Here is a 12,012-nt window from a genome sequence, read left to right on the forward strand (position 1 = left end):
CAAGGGAAAAAAAAACAAACCCCACAGGATGATTAGATGATTGAGGACTCAGACCCTTCAGGACTGAAAATTTGGGTCACTCCATCAAGAAAAATAACCTGGAGCACTGAGTTTCTGGCTGAGGGCAAGGGAAATATGGAATGAGCAGTGGGAGAAGGGAGCCATAGATATTGATTATGTCATGACCAACTGCACAAACAAGGACTGTGGTTGCTTTGCATATGTTCTCTTTGTAATTTCTATGTGTTCATTTGTATATAATAATCATTCTGCTTATCTTTTTCATTCTCATTAAAAATTATTTTATACACAAGTTATTGGAAGTTAACTTTCAATTTTGTTGTTAGGTAACAGAATATTCAGTGTGACCATGACTGAGTTTGAGGGGTAATTAATACATCCTGCAATGGATGCAGTGACTGTTGGGAATGTGCACCTTCTCACAGGAAGAGTGACTGATGTATCATGTTATGTGTAAATATGAAGTTGTTTTGTTTGTTGTAAGGGAGTTTAAATGTTCATAAACAGGGACGTATGACAGCCAAAGGCGTGGACTATGTCAGTTGTCCATTTCTGGCTCTCAGTGTCCAATGCAGCCAAAGGCGTGGACTATGTCAGTTGTCCATTTCTGGCTCTCAGTGTCCAATGCAGCCATTAACATATACTCTGTAATAAACAACAGAATCCCTTTAAGCATTTCTCCTTTGAGGCGAGTGTGATTTTAAGCTTTCTCAGTAGAGGGCACCAGAGGAGCACTGCGGGAGAATGAGGTTTTCTGCAATCCCCTACCAGGGCCACGGGCTCAGAATGCACCGTGACCTTGCAACCTTGGGCCCGACCACCCTCTCAACGTGAAAAGCAGACCCCCGCACAGCCAGTCAACTGCCTGACTCCTTCAGCAAGCCCTGCAATGGCCTGCACGCAGCCACCTGGTGGGTTCGTTCAGCAGGCTTCTACGTGGCACCTGTAGTCTCCAGGGTCACATGCAGAGAAGCAGTTCTTTCTCCAAACCCCATGCACTGCAAAGGCCTGCTGTTCCCAGTGGCGCCCAGTGCCCAACTGCATGCCCACGCCACTGTTGCTGACCGCCTGCTCCCTTACCTGCACTTTGGAGGGTGGCCTGTAGTTTGCCTATCACCTTCAAAGCAGCTCTGGCCTGGCTAATCAGCAATTCCTCTGCAATTCAGTACCGGAATCATACCTTCTCCAAAGGGGCCTGAGTATGTCCTTCTTTAGCCACTATCCCTCAGCTCCAGGGCACTATTCATAGTTAATACTGATTTATATTAAATTTCCACTGTTTATCCTACTGGGTAGTTTCTATCTCCTGATTGGATCTGAGGGCTACAGTTTCTCTAACTTTTCAAAGTAAGTATCATTATCTCTATTTTACTGAAGAAAAAAAACTGAAGCTCAGAAAACTAATGCTCACAGTGGTTGGGGACCATACCCAAAGTCCTTCAGCTAGTTTGAAGGAGGCGGGATTTCAACCCTGTTCTGTCTGCTCCATCTCTGGCCATTACTACCCAAAATGTTCACCCCAGGGCATCCATCCATCCCAAATATTCTTCCCACGCTGAGCTTCACCTCCTCTTCTTGCAGCTTCCCCTTCTAAAATTGAAGCACATCTAGAATTTCTTCACGGAATGTTCCCTTCACTTCTTTACCAAAACCTGAATTTTCCCCAGTGGCAGCCCTCTTGGGTGGGCTTTTAATCACCTGGACCATTTTCCACTCTGAAATCTTAGTTTCCTGTATCCTACTCTCTGTCAACAACTCTCCCAGTTCTCTCCCATCCTTATTCCCACCACATCTGTTCTCTGACCTGTCGTCCTTCCATCTCTTCCCAATGTGCCAACGTTATCTTGATGTAGGCTGGATACCACGCTCAACCCCTGTAATGTCTCTGCAATTTTTGACTTTGTCCTGGTGGTCTGGAGGCTTGCTGTATCTGCCAATCCTTCTATATGGCTCCTGCCAGCTCTCTCTCCCATTGCCCTCAGCACTTCTCTTCAAGCCCCCCTCCTTAACACTTTCCCAAACATGCTCAGCAAATGCCCGGTAACCAGCTGTGAAATGTGAAGCCAAATATTATTCTTCTTTATACCAGTTATCATGATCATAACTGTTATCAATACCACAATCATCACTACTTTCCTATTGATCTCAAAGTACACTCATGGACATCAGGTTCAATTGAATCTGTCTCACCTTCCTTAGAACAAACACTGTTTTATTGAGGACTGTTAGTTAATGAAAGTTCAATTAAGCTGATCTTAAAGAGACTATAAATAGTTTTAAATTTACTTTATTTTTAAAGCAAGAATCCGATACTATTTCATCACGGCAGCATTTCCTTGAATAACTGGTCACTTGTATCCATTGGGTAATTTGGACTCTGAAAAGTCAAGCCAAATTCAGAGCAAGAAAGTCTGGGATGTTTCTATGGACTGTGAGATGACAGAATGTTGACAAGCATTAAGCAAATGATAGGAACTGCTGCCTCTTTTTCTCTTGTTCCCCTGGTGCTGGCAAGGGTGAGGGCAATACTTGGAGGAGGTTCTGTAAATGTGGGTAAAGGCTCCCCAGGAAAGCTCCCCTCTGAATCAACCCTCACTGGAGTGTTGCCTGCCTTTCTTGGTATGATAGACACTGTGTTGTATAATTTCCTAAGATTCTGTGGAGCAACTTGTCTATGCCTCCTCCAAGGTGCCAGGGCCCATAAGAGGCCAAAGCCATGGGTGAAGTGTTTTGGCACTGGTAACAGAAGCCAGTACCATTATGCCCATCATATTCTTCCATTCCTGACAGCAACTTGTTGAATCAAGTACTCTATTAGCACCATTATTCCTCAATTCAGATTTGAAGAAAGGTTTATTAAAAGCTCTACCATGTGGGAATATCAGTGAAGGTATCTTTGAAGGGTACTGGCTCATTGAAATCAGGGCCTCTTCATGTAGCATCTTGAGGGGGTTATCATAATTTTTTAAGGTTTTGCTGACTCTGTGCTCATGAGCTTCTTGGTGACAGACCCAAGCTAACTAAATCCATAGCAGACTGAAGTGTAAGCACGTGCCAAACTTTTCATTTGTAATATTAGTTATCCTTTTCCAGAGAACAGAATGACCCCTTTCTCTAAGCTGAAATAATATCTTGTGTCTGCCTGGGAACTGTGGTGGTAGGGAAGAGAAGTAAAATATAAGAAGAATAGCAGTGTTTATACAGAGCATTCATTGTGTCAAGCTCTGCTTTAAGAACTTTACCAAAGTTCATTTCTCACAACAATACTACAAAGTAGTGTTTTACTTTTATTATTATTATACCAATTTTACAGATAAGGAAACAGTCTGGCTACAAAGTATGATCTCTTAACCTCTACAGTATGGTGTGGGTAATGTTTTATCTGCATATTGAGAGACCCCTCAAAACATCTCTTCACCGGAGCAGGAGCTCACCTCTCCAGGACCAGATAGATTGTGTCCCCTGGGACCCACACTCCCCTGGACAGTGCTGAATGGACAATGACCTATCTTGAGCCCTATTCCTAAGATCACTTTCCATTCTCCTAAGACTACGTTTCTTTAGACATGCTCATGCTTTTGATTGAGTTAAAATAAGGTCACTGATCTGGAGTCCTGTGAGTCATCTTGTCCCAGCCATCCTGAGTTGACTCAATGTGTCCAATCTTCATGTAATCAGTCACTCAATTAGAAAATGTTAATGATGCTTTGTGGCAGACCCTTGGCTAGGCCCTGGGGAAACAAAAATTAATCAGACACATGTCCTACTTGGCACTCTGTCCACAGTTGTGTCTGTTGATGTTGGAGGATAGGCTAGCTGCTGGATCCATCAGCAAGTCTACACCAGGTAACTACATCCATACATCATCTCCCTTAACCATCAGCCAATGATTTGTGCCTGTTTATTGGGTGACGGAAAAGAATAGGGTAAAAGAGCCACATACCCCATGGCTTCAAGTCTGGCTGTGGCTTTCTTTGCTTCTGTGGTCTTACTCAGGGGCCCTGTCCCAGCCTGTTACTTTGAAGAAAGCCCTTTTGACATCTTTGTTTCTGAGGCTGTAGATTATGGGGTTGAGAAAGGCAGAGATGACATTGTAGAACAAAGCCAGTTTCTTGTCCCGCTCTGGGGAGGCATTGGCCCCAGGGTTCATGTACATAAACATGGCAGGTCCACAGAACATGGTGACCACAGTGATGTGGGATGCACAGGTAGAGAAGGCTTTGAGTCGACCGTGGGCTGAGCGGATTCTCAAGATGGTGGCAAAGATGAGAACGTAAGAGGCCAGAATGAAGGAAAGAGGTACCAGGAGAAGGACGAAGCCAAGGATGAAGTCTACTTGGTCATTGAGGGATGTGTCTGCACAGGCCAGCTTCAGAACAGCAGGGACCTCACAGAAGAAATGGTTGATCTCATTGGGGCCACAATAGGGCAGGCGCATTGTGAAGAAAGTGTAGACTAGGGAACAGCTGACACCCCACAGTCCACAAAAGACTACCATTGCCCCACACAGCCATGGGCTCATGATAACCTTGTATCTGAGTGGGTAGCAGATGGCCACATATCTATCATAAGCCATGACAGAGAACAACCAGCCCTCGGTGATGCCCAACACCAGAAAGATGAACATTTGGGCCACACACCCAACATAGGAGATAGTTTTCTTTTGGCAGACCAGATGCACCAACATCTGGGGCACAGTGGTGGTGACATAGCTCATGTCCAGCATGGAAAGGACACTGAGGAAGAAGTACATGGGTGTGTGGAGGCTGGAGTCCAGGTGGATCAAGGTGACAATGAGCCCATTGCCCACAAGTGTCAAGAGGTAGAGGAAAAGGAAAATGGTGAAGAGAATTGCATTAATTTGAGAATCTCTGGAGAAGCCCAAAAGGATGAACTCAGACACAGAGCTGTGGTTCTCCCACAGCAAGTCCTGCATTCTTCTTCAGCTGCAAAGCAAGAACAGGACCTATTAGTGGCCTAGCTTAGAATGCATATCCAGTTACCATGGCCATTCCATTGCTAGAAAAGCCAGTGATTATTTAGGTCCTACTTGGGATTAATGTCAGTTCAGAGACTGAGCTCTACCTGGAGTGAAGCTAAGTTTGGGAGAGGGAGGAAAATATTCATGGAATATTCAGTTTCTCAGGCCAAAATCTCTCAGAACCCCCAACGTCTCATTTCCTTCTCTTCCATCAGCCTCAGCAAGGCCATCTGCTTCTCTCTCCTTCAGAAGCTCAATCATATAGTGCATTGCTTGGGGCTCTTCTTCCCAGCCCTGGCTGCAGAGTAGGATGATGAAGATTTGAAGCTCTTCCCTCTCTCTTCTCTGAAAATAAGTATATGGAACCCTCTCCTCTGGTGCCTCAAACATTTCATCACTACAGAGAAATAGACAGGGTAAGTTAGAAATGTGGAAAAGATATATGGCTCCATAAACATGAAAAGCTCTTAGAAAATTTCACCTAGGTCTATATTTCTTGACTCTTGAGCCATTGGAAGCTTTCTCATATCTGATTTCATTTTAGATGAAGTTGTTTGCCAACTCTGCCTCTTCCTGGTCTTACTCACGCCTAAAGGGAAGAGTCTTCCTGCTTGACTCTAAAAGTTGACTATTTAAGGCAGAATACCAGCTGTCTTCTTTACTTAAACACACCTGGGATATCTCTGAATCCCTCCAGCCTGGTAGGGCTATCTCTTCCAGTAATATCCCTATACCTTTAGAGTCTTTTTCTCTCTTTGAGACTTATGACTGTCAGGGAGCCCAGGATAAAGATTGTGCCTGGGTTTAGTTTATACCTTCAAAGATGAAGGCTGATTCCCTTGTTCATGGTGCCATAGGAGTAGTGTTTTCCAGTGGAGAAGCATAGGATTTGGAATCAGAACATCTGAGTTGGAGTCTCAGTACTTCTACTGTGTACATGGGGAGCCAGACAGATTCACAGCCAAATTATGTCAGATACACAAAGAAGAACTGGTACCAATCCTGTTGAAACTGTTAAAAAAAATCAGGGAGGACGGAATCCTCACTAACACATTCTACAAAGCCAGTATCACCCTGATACCAAAGCCAGGCAAAGACACACACAAAAAAATAGAAAACTACAGGCCAGTATCCCTGATGAACATAGAAGCAAAAGCATCAATAAAATACTAACAAAGCAAATCCAACAGCACTTAAAAAAGATAAGACAGTGTGATCAAGTGGGTTTTATTCTAGGAATGCAAGGATGGTTCAATATACCCAAATTAATAAATGTGATTCACCACATAAACAGAATTAAAAACAAAAACAATTTGATCATATTAATAGATGCAGAAGAAGCATTTGACAAAGTCCAGCATCGCTTCATGATAAAAAGCCTCAAAAAACTAGGCATAGAAGAAACATACTTCAAAATAATAAAAGCCATATATGATAAACTCACAGCCAACATCATACTAAATGGGGAAAAGTTGAAAGCATTCCACCTAAGAACTGGAACAAGACAAGGATGCCCTTTTTAACCACTCCTATTCAACTAGAAGTCCTAGCTAAAAAGTCTTAGCTAGAGCAATCAGACAATAGAAAGACATAAAAGGCATCCAAATTGGAAAAAGTGAAGTCAAATTATCTGTTTGCTGATGATATGATCTTATGCCTAAAAAACCCTAAAGACTCTTCCAAAAGACTCCTAGATTTGATAAGTGACTTCAGTAAAGTTTCAGGATATAAAATCAACATATATAAATCAGTAGCATTTCTATACACCAATAACAATCAAGCAGAGAACCAAATCAAGAACTCAATTCCATTTACAATAGCTCTAAAAAAACAAACACCAAGGAATACATTTAATCAAGAAACTGAGAGATATCTACAAGGAAAACTACAAAATGCTGATTAAAGAAATCACAGATGACACAAACAAATGGAAAAACACCCCATGCTCATGTATTAGAAGAATCAATATTCTTAAAATGACCATACTGCCCACCACAATCTACAGATTCAATGCAATTTCTATCAAATTACCAATGTCATTTTTCCCAGATTTAGAAAAAACAATCCTAAAATTCACCAAAAAAGAACCAAAAAAAGAGCCCAAGTAGCCAAAGCAATCCTAAGCAAAAAGAATAAAGCAAAGAGGCATAATATTACTCAACTTTAAACTATACCACAAGGCTATAGTGACCAAAATAGCATGGTACTGGTATAAAAATAGATAAACAGATCCTTGGAGCAGAATAGAGAACCCAGAAATAAAGCCACATACCTATAACCAACTGATCTTTGACAAAGTCAACAAAAATATACAGTGGGGAAAGACACCCTATTCAATAAATGGTGCTAGGAAAATTGGATAGCCACATGTAGAAGAATGAAACTTGACTCATGTCTCTTACCACATATAAAAATTAACTCAAGATGGATTAAAGACTTACATTTAGACTTGAAACAATAAAAATACTAGTAGAAAACCTAGGAATAACTCTTCTGAACATTGACCTAGGCAAAGAATTTATGACTAAGAGGTCAAAAACAAATACAACAAAAGCAAAAATAGATAAATGGGAATTAATCAAACTAAAAAGTTCTGCACAGCAAAAGAAATAATCAACAGAGTAAACAGACAACTTATAGAATGAGATAAAAATATTTATAAGCTGCATTCAACAAAGGAGTAATATCCAGAACCTACAAGAAACTCAAACAGCTCAACAAATAACCCCATCAAAAAGTGGGCAAAGGACATAAACAGACATTTTCAAAAGAAGACATATAAGTGGCCAAGAAACATATGAAAAAATGCTCAACATCACTAATCATCAGGGAAATTCAAATTAAAACCATAATGAAATAACTATCTTACATCAGTCAGAATGGCTATTAAAAAATCAAAAAAACAACAGATGTTGATGAGGATGTGGAAAGAAGGGAATGCTTATTCACTGCTGGTGAGAATATAAATGAATATGAGCTCTATGGAAAACAGTATGGAGATTTCTCAAAGAGCTAACAATAGATCTACCATTTGATCCAGCAATCCCACGACTGAAAGGAAAACAAATCATTATATCAAAAAGACACCTGCACATGTATGTTTATTGCAACACTATTCACAATAGCCAAGTCATGGAATCAAACTACATATCCATCAACAGATGATTGGATAAAGAAAATGTGATACACACACACATACACACACACACACACCATGGAATACTCTGCAGCCATAAAAAAGAATGAAATCGTGTCTTATGCAGCAACATGGATGGAACTGGAAGCCATTATTCTCATAATTCAGAAACAGAAAGTGAAATACTGCATGTTCTCACTTATAAGCTAAACCATGGGCACACATGGATATATAGAGTTGAATAATAGACACTGGTAACACCAAAAGGTGGAATGGTGGGAGGTGGGTGAGGGATGAAGGGTTATCTGTTGCGTACAATATACACTATTTGGGTGATGAGTACAATAAAAATCCAGACTTCACTGTTACGCATTATATCCATGTGACAAATATGTACTTGTACTCTGTAAATTTATAAAAATAATATATATTTATTTAAAAAGAGTATTGTATACCTTTCAAAGGAGCATGAACTTGATCCTTTAGGCTGTGGCAAGACATCAATGAGTTTCAAGCAGATGAGTTTTAATTTGTCAGGCTTAGGTTTTAGAAACATACTATTTGGGTGGAAGTTAGGAGAAGGTATTAGAAGACCAGTTAAGGGATGTGGGGAAAAGGCATAAGGCAGCTAGTGTTCTTTTGCATGAAGAAGAGAAGAGAAATTAGAGAGAGGTGTGGGAAATTGAATCAATAATACATGGTAACAGGGGTATAGTAGGTGAGAAAGGGAGGAAACAAGGATGAGCTTGAGGTTTCAGGCTTGGGAGCCTAGGTTGCATTAGCGCCATTCTACAAGATAGAACTGGGCCAGGTGCAGTGGCTCACACCTGTAATCCTAGCACTTTAGGAGGCTGAGGCAGGAGGATTGCTTGAGCTCAGGAGTTCAAGACCAGCCTGAGCAAGAGCAAGACCCTATCTCTACTAAAAATAGGAAAATTAGCTGGGCATGGTAGCGTGCACCTGTAGTCCCAGCTACTCAGGAGGCTGAGGCAGGAGGATCACTTGATCTCAGGAGTTTGAGGTTGCAGTGAGCTATGATGACACCACTGCACCACTCTACTTGGGGTGACAGAGTAAGACTCTGTCTCAAAAACAAAGTCAAAAACAAAAACAAAACCAAACAAGATAGAGCCTAGGTGGAGGTAGAGGAGGGAGAGACAGGTAGGGCAGGAAATGGTAGGGAGGTAAAGATTAATTGTTACAGACATACAGAGTTTGAAACAGGGGGCATCCTCTTAAGGATCTGCCTGTCAGAGAGTTGGACAGATAGCTTTGGTGCTCAGGAAGGAAACTAAGTGGAAGATCAAAACTTAGGCAGCACAAGCATTTGGAGAGTAATTAAGGCAGAGAATGGATGAGAACTCTCTAGGAGAGAACAGAAGGTATAACGATGCAGCTCAGGAACATGAACATTGCAGAGATCCCCAGAGGAAGAGGTGGGGCTTGAGAAAGAGCATCCAGGGAGGCAGGAGCACATGACGCACAAACCCAGAGTGCTGGAGTCTCCCCGAGGGGGCTGCCCATGGTGCCAAGCACTGCAGACAGGGCCAGGGGAAAGAGGAATAAAAACTGTCAAAAAATATAATAATAAATAAATAATAATAAAAATAATAAGTGGCTTGGATGTGAGAAGTTTCTGAATGAAGGCAGAAGTCAGATTACAGTGGGTTCTGGGGAGTGAAGTGTACAGAGGAGTGAGATGGGGAGATGTCATGATCGGGACATGGGTGGAGAGTGTTTTTTGCTTTGGTTTTGTTTTTCCTAGAATGTATATACACTGAGGGAAAGGAGCAAGCCCCCTAAGGAACCATGTTGCAACAGGACTAAGTACCAGCCATGAGAGGCACTGCTGCAAGAGCAAGATGGCAGGGGAGCAGTAAGAACAGGGTGGATATTGACCGTTTACCTGTGACCACCAGAAAATTCAAGATCTCATCCCCCCGGACCAGACAGTCTCATGGGTTCTCTCTCTACAACAGCTGTGAACACAGTGAAGATCTGATTCAGAGGTTGAAGATCAGATTTCAGATCTCAGCTGGGTAGAACAAGAGGCTGATGCCCACAACAAAAAGTGTTACAGGACAAACATAAAATCTGTCTCATCTCTTGGCTCAAAAAGCCAGCTGTACCAAGCTCAGATGGGGCAGCAGTCTGTTGGGAAATAATTGAGAACTTAAACTGGGTCAGTGTAAAGAAACTTTTAAAAAGTCAATGTGAGGCTACGTCCTTGAGAAAGGCACAGGTGGTGGGATGGAACTGTCTGCAGTAGCCAGAGCATGTTTGGGGCATCGGTCTCACTTCTGGAGCCATGTTTTAAGGAGAAGGTGAAAAACTTGAAACAGGCTATGAAGAAGGGTCTGGTCACCACATCATATGAGTAAGGGTTGAAGGAAATAGGGATGTGTCCCCTGTAGAATTGAATGGAAAGGGACATTCTGGAAGGTGAGAACCAACTCTCTGAAAGTCTTTCAAGTGGAGGACAGATGAGCCTTGTTCCAGGTGGTCCCAAGAGGTTCGGTTGGGAGTTACACCAAGAAGGCAGGTTTTGGCCTAATCTAACCAGCCTACGCTAGTGAGGGAAGTTCACAAATAGGATCAACTGTCTGAGAAGGTAGTGAGCTTCCTGACCCTATGAGAAAATCAAGAAAAAACTGGGAACCACATGACAAGGATGCATTGCGACCAGTGCTGCACATGGTAGGAGGAGGGCACAGAGGGCAAGGGGCAAAAGGAATAAACATTGTCCAAAACCATAAAATAATAAATACATAATGAAACTAATAAGTGGCTGGGATGTGAGAAGTTTCTGTGATGGAGGCCAAAGTCAGACTGCCGTGTGTTCTGAGGAGTGAACTGTGTAGAGAAAGCGTGAGATGAGGAGATGTCTATATCAGGGCATAGGTGGAGAGAGTGTTTCTTTTTGTTTGTCTGTTTTGTCTGTTTGTTTTCTGTAAGGGCTTCTGGTCCACTCCAGCTGGAAGAGTGGAGGATTTTGCCATCCCTCTGTCCTCTCATCTTCCAGTGTCACCTGGAGTTGAGGCCTGGACTATTGCAGTAGACTCTCCATCGGTATCCCACTGCCATCCTGCTACAAAGTGACCAGAAGGTGGTGCAGAATGGAGAGAATGAGGAGAGGAGAGTGTAGAGGAGGAGAGAGGTAGAAGAGCTAGGAATAGATGGACCAGGGGCTCCAAGCCCACTGTGACCTCCTTTCCAGCCATGCTAAGACCTGGCCAGGGCTGTGCTTTGGAGGAATGCCAGGATGTCGGTATCCTGTTGGTTACTTCTCTCTCCTTCTCCAATGAGAGCATCATGCTCTTCCCAGATCTAATATCTCTTCCCAGCTTCCCTGAACCCTCCAACAGTCCTTTTCCCAAATCCCATAACTAGTCATCCCTGCTTTTATATCTCCTACCAGTCCCTGTATCCTCCATCCAAAGGTGCAAAGCGCAGAGGAGAGCCAGCTGCTTCAGCTGCACAGCAACAGCCTTCGCCGCCTTCCACTTCTCTCCCCCAACTGAGGAACACGCCCACAAGACAAATAAAAAGGGAGAAAGAGAGACAAAAAGACAGGCAGCTGCACAGAGAGAAATCAACAACTGAGCAGTACAGAAGTCAGGGAGAAGAGCCCAGGTCCAAAGCGCTTGATGTGGTGGAAAGGAGGGGGAGGCAGGCAGCGCCTTCAGACGGGGACTGACAGATGGGGAGCAGCAGGAGGGGCGCCCGGGTGCGGGGACTGCATGCCACAGGCCCAGGCCCCTGCCCCTGCCCTCCTCACCTGGCGCGGGCTCTGTGAGGGATAAGCCAGGGGGCTGCGGGGCCCTCCTTTAACAGTCTGCTCCTGGTCCTCTGGGAGGACAAAGCAGGCAGCTTC

General features: G+C 43.1%; 1 protein-coding gene across 1 annotated transcript; it reads right to left on the bottom strand.

Moving 5' to 3' along the window:
• Nucleotides 1-4,009: 4,009 nt before the first annotated feature.
• LOC138389452 (putative olfactory receptor 2B3) lies at nucleotides 4,010-4,957 on the bottom strand. The gene has a single exon (XM_069477816.1). It carries the CDS (start codon nucleotides 4,955-4,957, stop codon nucleotides 4,010-4,012), a length of 948 nt encoding a protein of 315 aa, XP_069333917.1.
• Between the last annotated feature and the right edge of the window lie 7,055 nt (nucleotides 4,958-12,012).

This window comes from Eulemur rufifrons, chromosome 8, assembly GCF_041146395.1.
Source record: "Eulemur rufifrons isolate Redbay chromosome 8, OSU_ERuf_1, whole genome shotgun sequence".
In the NCBI taxonomy this organism is placed as follows: domain Eukaryota; kingdom Metazoa; phylum Chordata; class Mammalia; order Primates; family Lemuridae; genus Eulemur; species Eulemur rufifrons.